At 37.9% G+C, this 21,040-nt stretch overlaps 1 protein-coding gene across 1 annotated transcript; it reads left to right on the top strand.

Moving 5' to 3' along the window:
• The first annotated feature begins 4,465 nt into the window (after nt 1–4,465).
• cpa6 (carboxypeptidase A6) lies at nt 4,466–19,681 on the top strand. Its single transcript, XM_074693235.1, has 11 exons — nt 4,466–4,923; nt 8,273–8,348; nt 10,632–10,756; nt 13,322–13,439; nt 13,832–13,933; nt 14,038–14,142; nt 16,190–16,300; nt 16,750–16,840; nt 17,474–17,676; nt 17,846–17,930; nt 18,766–19,681. Exons 1-11 carry the CDS (start codon nt 4,808–4,810, stop codon nt 18,978–18,980), a joined length of 1,347 nt encoding a protein of 448 aa, XP_074549336.1. The 5' UTR covers nt 4,466–4,807; the 3' UTR covers nt 18,981–19,681.
• Nucleotides 19,682–21,040: the final 1,359 nt, after the last annotated feature.

The following is a 21,040-nucleotide window of genomic DNA, read 5'->3' as shown; positions in this document are numbered from 1 at the left end:
ATTTGTTTCATAACAATAAATGATAGTAAACCTAGGTCTCAGTCATAAAACTTTTTTTCAATTTTCTATTTATTGTGAGAGTGGGCAAGCTTCATCAGGTTTTTAATCAATGCAACAATCTAAACAAAATCTACTCCATACCTTACTGCCTTTTAGGAGTCATAGTTCATAGATGTTCTCTCAAAGCCCTGTTTAGGGTCAGATAGAGTCTCAGATCTTGCAGAGGCCCTATAGACATCACAAAGAGCTGCAGTTAGCACCATAGTTTGACCAGACCCCCTCCCAAATCAAGCTTAAGCCATTCCTCAGTCTGCACTCCTATCAAAGAGCTTATTCACACCCCTCAGCAATGACTCAGGGAGGAACATGCTGATTTATTCCACCTTGATATCTTTACAAGATTGCAAAGAGTTACATTTAACTCTAAAAAAGATGCAAGGTACTCCACCTTTCCGCTGACCAGGTCCCAAAACGGCACCCTGAACCCAGGTCTCATTCCTGTGTGTTAAAAACAACATAAACTCCACCACACTGGCTCTCTACAGCTGCAAGTCTGTGCCCAAAAAATATCGAGCCAATGAAACATGTAACTGCTTTCACTGCCCACAAATCCTAGAACATGATATACATGGAGCGCAGAGCAAGCATTTTATGAATATGCTTCTGTGTGCAGCTGTCCTGCTGCTCAAAAACACTTCAGATCCTCGCTTCAGGTTAGTTGTGAGAAAATCACTCTGTCAGTACATCACTTTCTAAGGCAAGGGTATTGAAGACTCTTTCTAGGGAAGTCATGAACACTCTTGGCAGAGTTTAGATGTTTTTACTCTTTAGACCTTAGTTAATGCGCTGTAGAGCTTCTTTCAGATTTGCAACATGAGGAAAGCATATTACATTTCTGTGCTTGAACTTTAGGAAACGTGACAGTAGATTCAGTCTTCACACAGAGCTGTTGATAAATCTTCTGTTATCAAGAATAAAATGTGAGAAGATCCACTGGTACCTGGATGACATCTACTTAAATTCAACTCATCATGCAACCTGTCTCTCTGCTGAGTTAAGTACCTTTATCTTCTGCAAATATCGATATCATAAGAGCAATTAAAGCCCTAAGTCCATCTCAGTCCATCTTACTCTTGTGCAGGGAAGCGGAAGTTGTCAAAACCAGCATTCCTGTCCTGTCTGCTGTGATGTCTGTGCCTGTTTTAGAGGCAGCAGGGAGTGTTTGGGCTCTGTTGTACAGTAATTGGGTGTAAAACAGGTGGCGCACTGTTGACACTGGAGAGAAGCATGTGAAAAATGTGCTGCTGCCATGCAATCACAAAAGGAAAAGGCTGGCGGTTGACTTAGACATTTAATCACTGTGTTGGGTGATAAGTACAGGATCAAACGGAGGCACGAATAGCCTGGAATAACAGGGAGAGCCACCTAAAGCTGTACAGAGGGACTCCTGGTGGAGCTGAGCCAGGACACTGACAGAGCTGATGGCTGGTTAGCGCTCCAGGTTTACGGTAATGAGCTACAAAGAAACAGGAAACAAAGGTTTAAGGTGTTAAACAGCTTTGAAGTATGAACAACAATTCAGTACTGGTTTTTGCCCCACATTGGGCAAACAATGTTTGACATTGGTGGAGGGGCCGTTTCTCTCCAGCATCACTCACTGGGTAGACAACTTAAATGCCCTCATTGCCCCATATAACATGGTGGAATCTGCCAGTGGGCATCATTCCACAGGGACAATGGACGCATCTATGAAGTCCGAACATATCCTTATCATTTGCTTCCTGGCTGTTTTTAAAATTTACTCAATAGTTGGAAATGACCAGTCCTACCAGCCTACCAGCCTAATTAAGAGATATGAAGTTTTTCTTGTGACTTAAAAAAAAAATCACGTTTACCCTTAAAGCTGCCCTGCTCCTGCTCTCCATCTTTCCTAACAGGCTCATAATTTTAGCCCCGAGGACCAACTATGGATAGGAATTGAGATTATTTTCCTCTGCATTGAAAGGAGTGACAGTCGGATCCATGTTTCTTAATGTTAAATAGAGGCAGAAGCAGCAGGACTCCCGACTGTGACGTCCCGTTCAAATGTCGGTTTTTAATGCGGAAGTACAAAAACACATACTAAAACGTCTCTAGGAGACCCTGTGGTTTATTAATTGAGGAGTTTCTTTCAGGATATTGTTTTTAAGTTGTTTTCCTATCAATTTCTTAACAGTTGTCTTTAACCTGCAATATGCCCTTTAAAGAATGTAACGAAGGGTGTGAGTTGAATTAGCAATCCATTATTTCACAGCCCCTCCCAAGACAAGCCAGATTCATTAAATTTTTCAGATTTTGGTTTTTAACTTCCCTAATGTCTGTCCTTCTGTTAACTCTGTATCATACATACTTCATGTGTGTCATAGTGTTGAAAAAAACAATATTATCAGTACCAAAAAGTAATTACAATAATAAGACGAATGAAAATATATGTTGATAAAAACTAAGGCTATCTGGTTGAGTGGGCAGGCACAAGGGTGGATTTAAGGTATTCTGGGTGATATTGTTTTTCCCTTTTTGTTTTATCAATGCCATTTTTCTTCTTTTTGCTTTACCGTTTTTGTGATAGGCCTACATGGAAAATGAAAACCCACTATATCTGTACATGTTACACTGTGAACAATAAATTTAATACTAGAGAAGTTGCATTTCCTTGCAGCAAATGCGTTGAAATGCTGAAGCTGGAAAAGTTTGAATAAAAGTGGAAAAAACTGAAAATGTAAAATAAAGGAAAAAAAAATGTTAAGAGAAATGAGGAAAAGACAATGAGTGGATAAAGAAAGTGGATACAGTGGAAATGTAAATCAGCCTACAAAAGTTAAAATAATTAAATAAAAAGAGAGAGAAACCAAACAGTGAAATCTCAAAAATGTAGAAGAAAGCAGAAATCTATGATTAATGTGTAAATGAGATGAGGAGAATAGGACCAGTTTAATGTGTGAACAGAGTCTCGAGTCAAAGTCTGCAAAAGGTAGAAACAGTTGAAGTTGAAGGAGTAGCAGCCTTTTTTGTTTGATTTGAGTCAAGTTTGAGAATTTTATGGCAGGTTAATCGGCAGTTTTTTTCAGTAGCAGCAGCTGCTTCTCTCAGTCAAATTGAAAACAATCCGCCCTCTGAGAGCAGGAGGAGAGGTGAAAAGAGTGAAAAGTTTGTGTCGCTTATACAGTGAAATCTCAAAAACAGTTGAAGATATTAAAAAAGTTATTACAGATATCAGTAGTGGAAAGATCAGTAAACATTTTAAAGCAAAAATGAAGTCTGTAAGTGGGAGTAAGCTGAAGTTAGAGCTTGTTGAAGTTGAAGCAGATTTTAGTCAGAGGAGCTGAAATTTCCCATCTGTTTAACATAGAGAAATTTTTTTGGAAAAAGCTGAATAAATCAAAAAGTTTAATAGTTAGAAAAGTGAAAAGATATAGCACACTATTCCTAAACAAGCTGAATAGTTTAAAAGTTGAACGGTGAAAATCGGACAAAATTTGAAGGCTGTGAAAAGAGCCAAAAAACGTACGGAAGAATAAGAAGAAGAAGAAGAAGAAGTGGAATAAAGTCACAGGATAACAATATGTTGAAATGCTGAGTCAGCATTTCAACATAATAAAGTCACAGGATAACAATATGTTGAAATGCTGAGTCAGCATTTCAACATAATTAAAATTTAAAAAATGTATTGCTGTGTGTGTGTGTGTGTGTGTGTGTGTGTGTGTGTGTGTGTGTGTGTGTGTGTGTGTGTGTGTGTGTGTGTGTGTGTGTGTGCGTGCTGTATTATCCTTCATAGCAATAACGTGATAAAGAGTAACCTACTGTTAGCATCTTAGCTAGTAGTAGTGTTTGCTAGCATAGCCTCTAGCATAGCGGTTGCTCGATATTAGCCACTCTTGTCTTAAACGTTGCTAAAAAAAAAAAAAAAAATCAGAATATCTACAGTAACCTTATTTTTCTTGTTTATTTTTTAATTCAATATTAAGTAGAATACACAAATCGATAAATTTAACGATATTTTAGCCCCCCACCAATGCAACCACAAAGGATAACGGGCCTGTCAAGTTCATTTAGTGACCGTTTGTCGCATTAATTCTAAAACACAATCACATTTTATGAAATTATGCTGGCAACTTTTTAAGCATGTGAGCTGAGTTTGCATCACATAAAGCCTTTTGTACTTAATGGACAAGAAAACATATGTTGAAGTAGTCTAGCATGAAAGCTGTCATGTTTTATCAGAGCTACAGAAGAGCTGGGTGTCTCTTTCACTGACCCGGGTTGAGAAGACTACACCTTTTGTTTTAGAGTGATGGAGGCGAGTCATTTGATATACTTCAAGTCCGAACAGGAAAGTTTGAGTTATGCAGCACAAAAGCTACTTTACCATTCAAAAGATTTCGTTGCCTACGTGCCCATGTGTTCGCAGTAGTTTATTCACTGAGTGCGCACTGAGGGATCAGGGATCCAGTTACCAACTTCGCGGACACCGGCCCACGTGACTCAGGTCCTCCTCATTTTAAAACAGAGCTGCTACCCTGCAATCCCCTCCACAGCTTCAAAAGAGGTGGTAAATGCTTCCCATGTGCCAGATGACCGACTTTCACACCTTTTGCACCTTCTGTCAGAGGGACATCAACTCCTGGAGAGCGCACGTCTTCAACGAAATCTCCAATCTGCTGATGCTGCTCCACTCCTTTTCGTTTCAGTCATATTCCCTCTGATAAATTGGCGTGTATCCTGTGAGGTTGCCAGATCGGTGTCTTCCATCTTTGATCTCTGGCTGAGGATGGTACCGGACCAAAGGAGCGCATTTCGAGCCTCAGTTTTACTGGCCTGTGTGATAATCTGCAGCAATGTGCTATGTCCCGTTGGTGCCTATTTGTACAACAACCGCTACGCAGGGTGAGTGAAAAAAGCTCCCATTCATTTCCTCATGGAGCCTGCGAGTACTCCTGCAAGAAAAGTGCACTGAGACAGCCAGGATTCTTTCTGTGTGCAGCAGATCCGGGCTTTATCTTCTGTTTCACATACAAAGAAAGTCTTTATACTCAACTGCTTTCTTCCATTTCCAGTTTCAGACATAAATATAATGATTTTATCTTCCTTAGACTGGCTCGATTGTCTGATAGCACTTTGATAAGTTTGTACCTGTTGTGCTTTTCTGTAGAGGCATTCAGGTAGTTCATTGTAGACACAGATGTCACAGAGAGGCAGCTTCCTGCAATTGAGGCCTGTCAAACTGCTCATTTAAAAGATTATAGCTGATTCCCTCAACTCTCTTTGTGGGTAGTGTGTGTTTCTTAAATCACAAGAGAGTGCAAATTTGTCCAAACAGTCATTTATTGACTCAAGTCCCTGCATACCTGTCTGTCTGCATGTTTATGAGGCTGTATTTGGGACACACACCTCTTCATCTGGCCCCTTAAAATAGCTGCTCTCAGGTTTTGACTATGAATGTGAAGTTTGTGATGCATTTGGAGGAGTTGGTGTGTGTTTTTCTCAAGGACCAACTGGAGCTGGACACATGTAATAATTTGGGCAGACATGTAGAGGCAAGGCATGTTTAGGATTTATGGGGTGTTTTCTGAAAGACATTTTGATGCAGAATCAGCCACAATGTGTCTTTCTAGTTTAAAGATCAGAAGCTTTCAAGTCATTCAGCTGAAATGCATTTAAGAATGAACAAATTTGGTTTTTGACACTAGAACTGTCGAGATGATGCTTTCTTTGTAAGACAGTCCTAACACAACACTCGTTGAGCTCTTTAAAGGAAATTGCTCCCATCTTAAATGGAGTCCTGCTTTGGGGATCAACACATTGAAAACTTGAGGGCAGCTTTAGTACAGGAAACCCCGCAGCTCTTAGCAAAGTAGAGGGCTTCTGCCAAGAACACGTTAACCAGAACAGTCTGCCATCATCTTGGAGAACCACTGAAGGAAAGATGAGGATCAGGCTCAATTTAGGCTGCAATATACTGAGTAACAAAGAATCATGTCAGAAAAACTACATAATTCTCAGCTAAGTTTGAAATAGTAAAGCACTGAATGTCTGATTTTGATCTATTTTTTTTATGTCCAATAAGCTCTTTACCTCCAAAGACTTCCTACTTACTTCCAAGTACATCTGTTGTCACAGTCATTGCCACGGGGACATGCCCATTTTGCTCGGTGGCTGGCCGCTCACATGGGACACCCCAGACCCTTTGTTCCTCAAACCTCAGAGTTGCCACCTTTGTTTAGGGGGCCCAGCTTCCTGTGTGGCACATTGTAAAAAGCTCTTTGAAATAAATCCAAGAGAGGAAGAGGGAAAAAAACATGAAAGTGGACACATATACACAACCTGGTACACACAGGTTATCAGACACACAAAGTGTGATTGACAGCTTGTTAGTTTTGAGGAGCTGTAGCCGTTGGAGCTTTGTAAGATTCACAATCAAGCGGAAGAGGATCGATAAAATGTGGCTTTGTTGGAGAGGCTTTAAACTATGTGGGCTAAAAGTGTTTGTTACTTCAGCTATCAAATGAATCCAGTGGCTTACAAACTTTGTCCTGCACATTTCCAGTTTTAATCTCTTAATTTCAGTTAATGAATAAAATCAAAACAAGCATCACTGTTTTAACTTAACCCCTTCTTCAATGAATAGTTTGTTTCTTAGTATGTAAAATTTGGTTAAGCCATCTATCATTGATATGCTACAGTGTGGCATTGTGCTGTTTTTGTGATGCTGTATCAGCAATTCCTTTACTCACAGCTCAAAGAGCAGTATTGTTGGATTATCAAAGACCAAGACAAACAACTACAGAACCCAGTGTTCTGACTGCGTGGGAAAAGTTACCTTTGTGTTTCTGATTTCATGTGTTTTAAAATAGAGGTGGGACAAAATATCAATACGGCCATCACTTTAGTTCTGTAAAAGATTGGCATTGCTTAGGCAAAGTGTTGATATTTTGGAATAATTCCGAAGTGCCATGAAGAGATTGTGTTTTACAATATTAAGTACTGCATGACTGCATGATTGTTTCGTATCTTAGTATCACAACGAAATAAGCTACATAGCCTAATGTAATGTAATGTAACTTAATGTCACGTAAGTTAATGTAATGTAATGTAGAAGTACTTTATTAATCCCCAAGAGGAAATTGCTCACTCAGTGTAATGCAGCATAGTGTAACATTATCTAATGTAACTTAAAGAATAGTATTCTAAGATAATATAATGTAACATAACCTAACAAAAAGTAATGAAAAGTAATATTATGTGATGTAATTTAATGTAACTGAATGTAATGTAACGTAAAACAATGTAACATAATGTGATGTCAAATACTGTCATAAAACACAAGGTAATCCTTTCATAACGCACATAGCATTTTGTATGTCTTATGAAAATGGTATCATACAAAATGTTATGGTACATAATGTGTCATATTGTATCATATCCTATCAAACCATAACATAACATAACATATCACACTGTATCATTTTATACAGTACATAACATATTGTTTTAGTATGGTATACATTACCACACCATATTTTACATAACCTGTTGTATTGAATTGTTTTTTTTTTTTGTATCATATAACGTAACGTGACTCAATACATCACAATGTATTTCATAGTTTTAAGGCTCAACGTAATGTAATGTATTGTATTACACAGATATTGTGAAAGACATGAAAAAGAACAAATCAACATTAAATCAGTAAGGCTTAGCCAATACACTGTCTTTGATTTTTGTTCATTCTCATACTGTTTTGAAAGTTTTTGTACATAACAAAGTTGTGCAGGCCACATATTAGGTCATATTGTATATTTGACTCAATGAGTTGAGAACAAAGCTTAAATCTTTTCTATCTAAACCATCACATTTGACACATCTGTCAAATGCTTTTATTTTCCAATAAGAGCTGAAAAAAACTGCTATTGTATCCACCAGAGAATACTTCCAGGTGTTACTTTCAGAGCTTGAAATGATGATCCCTTTAATGATGTCCTACTCTGATTGTTTGACTGAGGATTGACCTTGTCATCTCTGAACCACCCGCTCCACACCTGCTATTATACACGTCAGCTTCAATCAGCACAAAGAAAGCTTGTATTACCTTTGGCTTCACGGCCCCAGTGGTTTTGAAACTCTGAGGAAATTGATCCTTGGCCATAAGAAGTAAATTTGTGGAGCCATGAAAATTCTTTAGGACACTTTGATCCTGATCATAAACTGACATTAAGAAGCTTTGTTGTTTTTACAGTGATCAAGTCTTCAGGATCACTCCAAGAGATGATGAGGAGGTCCAAGTGCTCAAGAATATCCTGAGGTACATGAAGGTCAGTGTAGATGTGTTTGTCCATTCCATCAAAAATGATCCCAGTGTGAACTTAGATGTAAGACTGGTTGCTGACAGGGTTACTTTGTACTTTTTCGAGACTATTTTTTTCCACTTTAAATCTGATTTAAATTTTGTTACTCACCATGTCATATTTCATGCGTTATTTTTCTGCTCACACCAGTCCACAGCCCTTCATTGGGCTCTCTTCGACACTTTAACAGCCAGTTATGGATATATAGAGAGAGGTCTGACTCAGTGAGTATAAGGAGAGACAGAGAGGGTGAGATGTGATGGATGACTGGGGCAGTAATAGAGAGACAGCGAGTGTATCCTGACTGTGACAGACGACCACGCTTGGCTGCTCTCGCTCTGAATTTCTGGGACACTCTAGATTGCTTGCTCTGTATTTGCTTAAAAAAGAAAACCCCAAAGAAGGATGGCAGGGGAAAATACAGAGGTTTCTTTGTAACTACTCTGAAAGTTTGTAAACTTTATGAACATATGTTTCAAAGAAACTTGAATTATGGAGGGGGAGCCCTAAAGAACACAAAGGCCTGGCCTCCTTACTCATTTGGGAGTAATTACCCTTCAGCCCTGGGAACAAAGATGACCTTTCTTTGCACGTTGATTTCATTTGCAATTTCACCACAATGATGTTTGTAAAGCATAAAAGCATGATGCAATTGTAGAGAGTCATGTTCAATGAATGGTTGAGGCACTGTTTTGAATTTTTGATGATACAGATGGTTTTACAAGCAACAGAAAATCTGTGTTTTGGTATTTTTCTTCTGCAGTATTTTCCTGAGTTACTTAACATAAAGAATTATATCACATTACTACAAAACAGCAGACACTGAAGCACCATGAAGACTTTTTAAAAACCTCCAGGAGGGTTGAATCCCGCACTTTCTTTTCTTTTTTTTTTGCATTAGAGTTTTCAAGCAGTTTAAGCAAGCACCAAAAATATAGAAGCAATGGTCACACCTGATCAGCATCCTTTGCACTTTCCATTCCATGTTCCCCTTCTCATCAGCTGTCTCATGGATAAAAGCAAAAATGCACAGAAGGTAACAGAAAAAAGTTGATCAATTGATTTTTCTAAGTTTATTAATTTTGATATTTTTCTGCTCTTTACTGGAAATTCTTTGAGGCATTTTTTGCTTTTTTTTCCTGCATTGGGCCCTCGTTCCTATAATTCAGTTTGCCTGTGTTGGAGCCCAAAAACATCCAAAAGCTAAACAAACTGAGCTATACACCCATTGCTGTTGTACTTGGTCAACTTGTTTTTATAAAGCCATGTAAACACTGAGTTACAGCGTGACCTCATCTGACTCAAGAAGGGTCTGCTCTTTTTATTGGACTAACTTGCCTTTTGTTGTTATGCCCATTTGAGTTTAAAATAAACCACAAAAACACAAATTGAGCACTTGAAGAGACCCTGAATACATACACGGTCAAAAAGAATCACGCATTACAATCAAGAGGCATATAATTTACCTTTAGCTCTCATAAATACAGTCATAAACATGCTGAAATGAGACAACTTTAAGTGAGTAGTTGTGTTATCTGATGAGGGATTTTATGTTCCCTTTTGAGGCATACGTGTTTTGGATTTGTTTGTCTGACAGAAGAGCACTTCTGAAACATTTGGGGTACTTAACCATTTGGAAACGCAATAAAATTGCAGCAGCAGCAGGAGCAGCAGAGAGAGGTTCATTCTGCAGGGCTCCAAACATTCCAGCTTCAGACTTTTTAATCCTCTGGCTCTAAACAAAGTTCAATTAATCTGCTATGCTTTCTGTTAACCATTAAACCAATTGACACATTAACAAGCATGTGTGCAGGGCAGGCTGCGTGTCTGCTGCAGCACAAATGAAAGCCAGCTGAGGACGTTCACACACTTCTGCAAATACTGAGGAGTCTTCTTTTTGCAGGGACTTCTGTGTGTATCGTTGGTCGATTGAAGTGCTTCTTTTTGATCAAACAGTACTTTTACAAGTATTTTATTTTATTTTTTTTGTGAATACCTGCTGTCACAGCTGACTATCCATGCTTGATGTAACCATGGTTAGATATCGACTGGGATATTGTATTTTACTTTTTTTGCCTCACTTTAAATTACTCAAATTGTCTTTGTACAAACTTTTACATATTGATTTTCTAAGTCTACGATCAAGAATTCACCTGAGTATGAATTGTGTCACAAAATAAGCAGATATTGCAATTTAAAATTCCCAGGTGTTATTTGTTTCTGATCTAAAAGATTTGTTGTACTCTTTAGGTGGACCTCTGGCAACCCAACAGTGTCGGTCTCATCGGTCAAAATGCAACAGTGGACGTCCATGTGAAATGCAATGACACTGCAGGTTTACATTCACGCTTAAAGAGGGAACAGATTGACTATGGGTAAGATCAGGAATACAGGACTCCCTACACTCTAACACATCTTTAATCCAAAGATGCTGCAATAACCCAGCTTCCCTTGACCAGAAAATACCATTAAAACATGCAGACTTGGCCTTAGCTCACGTGCTGAAAGGCCTCATACCCCCTAAAGCTGGGACACACAATAACATGCGCACATGCAGAGCACATCAGAGCCCCTCTCTCAATCTGCTCCAAGCAGCAAACCCTTTCATCTCCCCGCCCCATCCCTCATCAAAATTAACGCTGAAATGATGGAGCTTTATCAAAGCGGCCGCAGCTAGAAAGAATTCCATTGTCATCTCTGTCCTGAGGGAGGAACTGCAGATCTGAGGATGAGGGCTTTTTTTCCCCGACTCTGTGTTGACTTGCTGAGGATTTTTCACAATGCTCTATGATGCAAGGGGACGGTCTTTGGTAGGTGGTCGGGTTTTGTGGAAATTACAAGTCAAAGACTTTACTCTCAGGGAAGTAATCCATCTTTTTAAGAGACATTAAAGTGGGTAAAGATAGAAATGTGTACATAGGGACTTGGAGAGTTGGGCTGCCCACACAGTGGCTATGAAAAGAGATCTCTGTTTTAGGATGGGGTGGGAAGTGAGGAGGCAGGGAGAAGTCTATAAACAGATAGTAACTGTGAAAACTGTTGTCTTAGCTAATTCCCATTACACGCACACACAAACGCAGAAATTTTATTTAATAATAAACAGGATGGGTATAAATACTAGGGCTATAACCAGATGGATAATGTTTAACTGATCAAAAAGTCCTAATTGGATTGTCCTATCAGTATTAGCTTATTGCTGTGACTAACATCGAACCATCTCGAGGAACAGAATGGGTTCTCCAGTCCCTTGCACTTTCATTTTAAGAGAACTAGGTTTAGGAATGGGAATCAAAAAACGGTTCCTGTTGAGAATCAATGAGAAATGTTTCAATCCATTGATATTGTTAGCTTTTGTGCTTAACGATTCCCTTATCAATTCTTTACATTGTGCCAGAGCCATCAGGTCTTACGTGTACTAGTCTGCTGCAGCTATCTTAGCTTATCAGTTCGATAACGTTTCCCAGGAAAACTCTGATTCAGGATTTTCAGCTTAAAGTTTTACTGAAGAATTGACTTCATAAATAAATGTACATTACTCTCTCTCAGGAGATTCATATTCAGTACATTCAAAATGGTTTAAATCACCTCATTTACCAAATAAACAAAATAGCGCAAGCTTGACACTAACGTATATGGGAAACTGCATTGATATGCTAGCAGTTAGCATATGTCAGTATAACTTCAGCTTCAGAATAAAATTTCAACTTTCATCACAGAAACATATCACATCAACTCTTTGTAAAAAATACTGAGAATTTCAAATGTCAAAAGCTAACAGGCAATTGAAAGGCTCATGGCTGACTTCATAACTACGGAAAGGTTCCAAACAGCTTAAACCATTGCTATAACCACTTGGAGACACTAGATGGCCTACATGAATTATTAATATATTACAACACAGTACATCAATGTCACATTGTGTGCAATTTTTACCTGTTTCTGTATAATTATGCCCAGAAATATACAGACTCATTTTATTCACTTACAGTATAAACTCAATTAAATGTTGTTGACACAGAAAACCTGTAAAGCTACTTTTTGTACCAAGAAAATTCACAACAGGAGTTGATAGGGGAATTGATAAAGAATCATCTCAATGTGCAGAATCGATAAGGGCATCGCATTGACAAAATCTTATCAATCCCCATCCCTAACTAGGTTACGCATTTACTTCAGGCTAATTTACGGTGGCCAGTAAGTGTCAGCTGTAAAGGAACAACAGAAATTCAAAAGCAACAATACCAATGCAAACACTACAACACAATAGAAGTACAGCCACAACAGAAGTTTAAAGGTCAGTTATCCCTATGGAATCAGAAAGTAGAAAGTGGAAGTAAGAAAATGATTGTTTTCTTTTTTTACCTTCAGCTATGATAAATTTAGCTCTAATGCTAACAATATGTCATGACTGATTCATAAAGCTGATGTATTACTGGTCAATAGATATGAGTACTGTGAAGGAAATCCGAAGGTGACACTCCTATGAAGCTATACTTTTTTCATAAATGAAGTTAAAAAAGAAAATTATTTACTTAGTCTATTTACTTCATTGACTCCCATTGTGGCTGTACTTCTGTTGTGTTGTGGCTTTTGTATTTGTGTTGCTCCGTTTGCATTTGTGTTGTTGCTACCACAGTATTAATCCCAATATTGTTTTTTTTATTTAGTAATGTATTATTTCTGGTATAAGATGTGCAAAATGTAAAAAAAAAACAGCTGGCCTTTAAAGTGATTATGAGCAGCCTATAGATTAAAGTTAGCGCATGTATGAATATAATGAGGAAGAAATATTAGAATTCTTAATTTAGGACTTTGTCATCCAGAGAACACATTTTTGTAACGCTTTTCATCACGTTTCCACACCACTGTTAAAGGTAATATACAGGGTAATCATATCTTCTATGTGTTGCTGCAAATATCTCTCTGTCTCCCATCCACAGGGTTTTTATCTCCAATCTACAGACTGAAATTGAGAAGCAGACGGGATATCGCTCCTCTCGCAGGCGCAGGAGGTCAGAGTCACAGTATGACTACGAGGTGTACCACTCTTTGGATGAGGTAGATGTGGAGCCCAGCATCTACCAATGCACTCCTTTTTGCTCTATCTTATGCACACTTATCTAAAGCTCAATCCACAGGTGCTCTTCTTACTGCTCTGAAAAACACAAATTTAGCTAAAGATATTTCGGAAGGTTTCTTTTGTTGGGTCCGTTGGGTTCTGGTTCATCAAAATGTCAGGCTGTACGCACAAATCAGTAGTGGTCCAAGCTTGGATTGATGAATGAATCTCTGTATACCTGCGTGAACAAATACACAGTAAATGAACCACCTCTCTATGCCTTGGGGTGATGTTCACTGGCCTGGAGCTTTAAAAGCATATTAAATCTTTTCAGAGTTCGTCTTTAAATAACTGTAAATAAATCATTGAACAAAATATTTTCCTTCTTTAGATCCAGAGCTGGATGTTTGACATAAACAGAACCCACTCAGACCTGGTCGACATGTTCTCCATCGGGAAGTCGTACGAGGGGAGACAGCTTTATGTGCTCCAGGTAGGAGAGGAAGCATGAAAAAGAACATGCAAAGACACACTGGTAGAGCTGCTTTCACATGCAAAGACACACACTAAGACTGACTGGTGAGTGTCTCTTGTCAGCTAGGAAAGAAAAGTCACCATCAGAAGAAAGCGGTATGGATCGACTGTGGTGTCCACGCTCGGGAGTGGATAGGACCTGCGTTCTGCCAGTGGTTTGTCAAAGAGGTGCCTTTGTTTTTTAGACTTCGAGTAACAGTATCTAAACCACAGTGTACATCTGAACTATCCCCTGTGGTAAGCAAGCTGTATTTTAATACCCCTGTGGTCTGCAGGAAAACGGGAACATCTGTTTTCTGGTCGAGTATGATTATGCAAATGCTGAAGAGTAGGCTTCATGAGGCTGATGTGGGACATAAACCAGAGGCCTACAAAAGTTCCATTAAACAGTCAAAGTCTTGGGACAGGGCCAGACCTGAGCTTAATGTCAATCACGGGAGTTTCTATGGGCTCTTTTTATACAACACTGGTAAACCAGATAAATGGAATTAGAAGCGCAATAAGTGCCAGTCAAGGTTGTAATGGTTAACTAAAACAAAACTAAAAACGAAAACTAAAATTTAGAATACATTGCAGTTAACTCAAACTAATAAAAACTAGAAAAGAAAAGAAAAATGATAAGTAAACTAAAACTGTATCTTGTGTTCACAAAACTAACTGAAACTAACTAAAATGATAGACAAAATTCCCTTAGTTATAATTTTTGACAATATTAATAGCCTTTTGGATTTAAATTAATCCGACATGTTTTCCCATACAATTTTAGACAGTTTTAGGCAGTTGTCAGTGCCGCACAGCACCATCATAGCGACGTATAGGGACGAGCTTGTTTACTGCACTGACTGGCTGTGCGCTGTGCTGCGACAAAACATAGTGGAGCAATGAATCAGAGCATCTGTAATAGCTTAATTGTTACAGAGTCCAAGTTTTTATTATATTTGAGTCTGCCTCTATTGTTACAGAGTCCAAATTTTTATTTATTGAAGCTCATATTATATTGTTTTTTTATAATTTATGTTAATATTATTTTTGTGTAATTTATGTAAACATTATTTTATATAATTTATGTTTATATTTTTTATACTAAGTTTATATTATTTCATGTGTGTAAGGCAGCAGCCAACAGTTCAGTATCAGCATTGTCTGAGCAGTGAGCACTATGTTGGACTTGAAAATAAACAGTATTACAAAATATTTACTCTGACCTTTTTGAATCCTGCACCTGGTTAATAAGGTGTGAAAAAACTAAAACTAAACTAAAACTAAGCCTTGTTGCAAAAATCAAAACTGAATAAAAACTAGAATGCCTGCTCTAAAACTGATTAAAACTAAACTGTAATGGAAAATAAAATGTCAAAACTAACTAAAACTAAACTATAATGACAAATCCAAAACTATTATAACCTTGGTGCCAGTGTATTCAAGAGTTGAAGTTACAGTAGAGAATATCAATTTAAAGCAGTGATGACCTTTTCTTATGAAATTCTTGCATTATAGTCTGGTACTTCAAAATATTTCAACAAGTCTCAACAAAAGGTAATGTACAGACTGTTCTCCATGTGCCTTCATAGGATATTACATCTATATTCTAAAGGTTTGCTGCTCCAAGGTTAACTTGAGCGTTCCATTTACACAACAGTGTTTTGTTTTGCTTTTGAATCATTCTGTTTGTAGATGCTTCTCCAACATGGTGGTTTAAACACAAGTTGTCCTTAAGAAACCACTTAAAACTCAATCCCCTGTTGTTCATCACATTGATTTGAAAGTAAAAGCTGACCCTTCAGGGAAAGTGAGAATTAAAAGCCTATAAGTAAAGGATATAAAGCAAATGAAATCATAAAAATCACTCCTCCCTGGGACCTTTAACATGCTTTCACTGTGATGTTGTAACCAAAACTGGCCACTAGGGGTCAGGGTCTCATCTTTATTGAAGGATGAAAGCTCATTAACCAGGGCCTGCAGCTGATTAAATAGCAAGTATGAGCAGTATTAACCCAGTGCCCATGTTTCCTCACTCTAGACCTCATCTATAGCCTGAATATTAACCTACTGTAGGTTGGTACTTAAAGACCGGCTGTAGCAAGCATACAGATGCAATAATGGAGAGAAAGCAAATACATTTTTATGCTAATGTGTTAAAAGACCTGGGATTTAATATCCCTTGAATTGCATTGACTGTGCTTTGAAATGAGGCTGTTTTGTGTTTTAATTTCAGGCCATCAACTCATACCAGTACGACTCTGTGATGAGACGACTGCTCAACCAGCTCAGCTTTTACATCATGCCAGTCCTTAACGTGGATGGATATCATTTCAGCTGGACCACGGTACTGTAGGTCTTTAACATACACAGTTCAGACTGAATATGGCTGTTAAAGACTTTGGTTTTAAACAGCATGGGTGGGTTTTGTTCTGAACCCAGACTCAGAGTAGAGACCGTTTATGTTATTCATTATTTTAAGAGTAGATGCATCTCGAATAAAATCTGGTCACGCATCACTCCTACCCACAGAATTTGAATATTTTTAAGGCAGTTCACTGAATATATTGCTTCCAAATGGATCAGAATTATAAGTTGGTAAAAATAAAACAGCAGGCAAGCTTACACTATTGAAAACGTGCCTCAGCTCTTGTCTTTTTTCTCATGGACAGGCCAACAGGAGCCGTGTGAGTGACAGATTGATTATTTTAGAGATGACAGGTTGCAACATTTCTCCAATAACTCTGACAGTCAGTGGACATACACAGCGACTCGCTCATTTTTCTCTTTATGTAGGACCGGTTCTGGAGGAAAACGAGGTCCAGAAATCACAAGTTCCACTGCCGAGGGGTGGACGCTAACAGGAACTGGAAGGTGAAATGGTGTGGTGAGTTTGATGATGCTGAACTTAAGCTGAACTCTGAGCAAAATCCTACACAGTGCAGGAAGTCAGGCACATTTGAAACTTGGAAAAGAACTTCTTGAAGTCTCTTTGCTGATGTAAGTTTTTCTGTCTGTTAATGAGTGTAAGCTGTGGATGAAATTGCTGTGTGGGGACAACAGCCTGTGTTTGATGTCATTCAGCCTCTGATAGGTGGTGGGATGGGAAGGAGGGTTCTGCTGAATCATCATCACTCTGTAAAGAATATATAACAGAGGAGTTTTCTGTATGGAGAGGGAGAAATGAAGGAACAGACAAATTTAGACCCAATGTGTTACCCTCTTAGAATACTTATCCACAATTCGACCATTAGGTTATGTAATTCAAAAGCTTTTCTGTGAGCGAACATGCGGTCAGAATTCTTTTTAATTTGGTAGCAAAACAATTAAAAGAGGGAAACAATAATATGTTTGCATTGATGTTAATGTAGTCTTTTAGTCCTTTCAGAAAACATGACAGGCACACAGAAATCCAATATGACTAATTTTGTTTGTGGATAGCTTGGTAACCCTTATCTGTACGTTTCCCCCCTTTGTATCCTGATGTAACAAACAAAAGCATGGTTCTGTGTTTCTGCAGAGGAAGGAGCTTCCTCTCATCCCTGTGATGACACCTACTGTGGTCCCTTCCCCGAGTCTGAACCTGAAGTCAAGGCTGTCGCCAGGTTCTTGCGCAAACACAGGAAACACATTAAAGCGTACATATCCATCCACGCCTATGCTCAAATGCTGCTGTATCCCTACTCCTACAAGTATGCCACAATCCCCAACTTCAGCTGTGTGGTAAGACACATTAAAACCAATAGCTCAGTATATATGTGAGATAATAATCATCTTTTTATTATCTACTGAATAGTTGCTGGAGTTAGTGGAAAGCGATGATATTAAATGATGCTGTGAACACATATGGAGCATTAATGATGAGCTGACCTCATGCTCCCTCTTTCTGCAGGAGTCAGCAGCTCATAATGCAGTGACAGCCCTCTACTCTGCCTATGGAGTCAGGTACAGATATGGACCTGCCTCAACAACCCTGTGTAAGTATTACTCTTTCTTTCCCTTTCAAGTTTAGAGTCAAACGAATGATTTTTAATGTTATGCTAAGAATTTTAGGGTATGACACCACTATTTCATCTGCCTCATCTTATCTGTGCATGTATTTTTTTTACACAAGTCAAGTCTGTAACAGATTGGGATTTGCTCATCGTAATTTTTTTGTCAACTCATTACCATCTGTGATGAAGAAATTATTGAAATTACATACAGCAATCTATAAGTGTAGTTCTGCAATTAAACAACTGATCCAGTGAAAAGAGAGGAGTGTTTGCAATTTGTAGAGCGGTGCCTATCTATATTTTTATTAGCACTGATGTATTGCTTTACAGAAAAGATGGAGAAAAAAAATCACATTTGCATCCAAACGAGAAATGCTGCAGAGACAATTTACATCCATAGAACGTTATTTATCACAGCTCGTTCGTGGGCACAGTTTTAGGACCATGTCACTTGGAATTAAATTTTGCTGCAATAAAAATGGACATTGGGTAAACAGACTGAAAATGTTTTCTAATTAAAACTATTGGAATGAAAAGTTGCAAATAAGACTTTTTGAGGCTCTTGAAAAAACAAAGTGTCTCGAGCAATCTATGTGTATTGTGTGGTGTTTTTATTATTGCTTTACAGTGCATCATATTTTTGCAAAACTTAGTTTTTATAAAACTAGTGATTTATAATTATAGCTGTTGATATAATGCATGTTAACAAGTGCAGCTTTCTCTTTAAAATACTAAGACAAGAATGCAGCAAATTCAATTCATTCATAAAAAAATTGACTTAAGCTTTCATAATTCCTTACCTCTGTTTTTCCCATAGATGTGAGCTCAGGAAGCTCCATAGACTGGGCCTACAGAAACGGGATCCCCTATACATTTGCGTTCGAGTTGAGGGATACAGGATACTTCGGCTTCCTCCTCCCTGAATCTCTGATCAGCCCGACCTGCACTGAGACCATGAGGGCAGTGAAGGCCATTGCATCAGGCTTGCTGAAGAAGTGCGAGACAGACCGACACAGATTTCCATATATATGACCGCACTGCCACCCTCACCGCTACTTATCTCAACACCTCATATTCCTGTGAGATTTCATATTCCTCTCAGATGTTATCAGGCGAGAAGCTGAGAAAAACCAACGAGGCATGAATTTTGATTTGCTGTCCTTGTTTTTGAAGTTGTTCACCTTATTTTTTTATAGGTTTTTAACTGGTGGTGGTGGTGGTGGGTATTTTAAGATCTCCCTCTTTATAAACATAAAGATCCCACAAACAATGTCAGGGGGAGTTAACCAGCTGTGACACAAACTCAGTGTCACTCTTCACACTCACAGGATAAACATATATTTTTCCTTGATATAAGCTTTTTGAGTTAATGGTGGTCATGTGAGCACTTGTCATAATACAACAGCACTTTTTAATGTTAAAAAAAAAACTCTCAACAAAAGCTTATTTGATAAATAAAGCACCATTTTTTGTATTACAGATGCCTTTTTCACTATAAGTAGGTGCCTGTAAAGATTTTAGACAATAATGTATTAATGCCTTGATAACTGCAACATTGTTGGTGTTTTAAATATATCAACAGACAATCAGAAGGTTGTTTTATTCAGATGTAGTTTTTATGTTTTTTTAAAGACTGTTACTTGGAAAGACTGACCTGTCACATCAGCAGCTTCCTGTGTCATAATTTCTCAGGTGAGGATCAGTTACAGAGTCAGAAATGTTTACTTCTGTCAGCATAGGTGCTTTAATACTCCTCATTATTGTTTATTGTCTGACTTGAATAAATTTTGTTTTATAACAATGTTCGATGTCTTATCAAGTCTTATTTTCAGAAGTCAAAAAAAGGATCCTTGAAGAATTGCTCAGGGATTTAACTTTCAAACATTTTTCTCTTCTCTTCTCTTTTTCCTGTCTTTTTAGCAGATCTCAGTCTGCAGCTCTGCACATATTTACGGATTCAGAAATGGTTGCACTGACACATAAGACATCTCAAAGTGAAAGTGAACTTGGCCGCCCACAAATGCCAAATCCGTGTCTTGTCAAATTGCCAGATGTACTGGATATATTTGCTTTTGCACTTTGCTAGATCTGACTCAGGGCAGTGTAGCAGTATGCAGGTGGGCACACTTCTAGGTGAGGTGCTATCGGGTTAAATGACGTTAAAAAATGGCCATTAAAAAGTAGAGCAGAGGTTCAATTCCATAAACTGAACACTTGAATATAACAAAATAAAACAAACACAAACAAAGCTGTTTCTTCCAAATTGATGGAGAGGTCTTCAAAAGCATAATCTCACTCTTTGTGGTATTGTGTTGAATTTTGTAGAAATTTGTATTTTTTCCATGATTATAAAGGAGCAAAAAGTATACATATATGGAGTGTAGAAAACCTTTATTTTTTAATACCCAACGTACAGCTTACTCTACCTTTGAGTATATGCCATTTAGGTGTCTAGTGATATATAAACAGCCATTGAAGTAAAAGGATGTATGGTGCTTTTTTGATAATAATACATGGTAAAAATAAATATTACATGGAATATCACACAAGAGTATAAATATGAATGTGCCATGCATGGGTATTGCACTATTATAAATATTTATTTCACTGAAAGGAATGCGGTTATTGCAAAAATATGCCACCCGAAAAGACTTATATTCTATCCTTTATTTTAGGGATGCACGGGATTGGATTTTTGCCGAAATCTGATATGCCGATATATCGAAACCCCTTTTGGCCAATACCGATACCGATAATCACATGTTTGTTTGTTTTTCACTGTAAAGAAAGCTAAGTCTATCCTGAACTGGAATTTATATGTTTCTCTAATTGTGACGGTCTTATTTGTTTAAGAAACACACATAAAACAAGACAGAAAACATTTGATTTTACCATAAATAAGAAATGTATTATTTTTTCAAACACAAGACATTCAGTATTGAAATACAGAAAAATAATTTCTTTAGATCACATGAACTTTAAATGTACAATGCATTTTTAAACATAACCAAGTTGCATTTGATTATTTTAGAGCTACTGTAACAACCTGGTGACAGACACAGAGCTCTGCAGTGCAAATAAATGAAGTGCTA

This window comes from Halichoeres trimaculatus, unplaced genomic scaffold (assembly GCF_033239565.1).
Source record: "Halichoeres trimaculatus isolate MK-OKI-2021-1 unplaced genomic scaffold, fHalTri1.1 fHalTri1_scaffold_18, whole genome shotgun sequence".
Classification (NCBI taxonomy): domain Eukaryota; kingdom Metazoa; phylum Chordata; class Actinopteri; order Labriformes; family Labridae; genus Halichoeres; species Halichoeres trimaculatus.
This window is presented reverse-complemented; position numbering and strand designations above follow the sequence as displayed.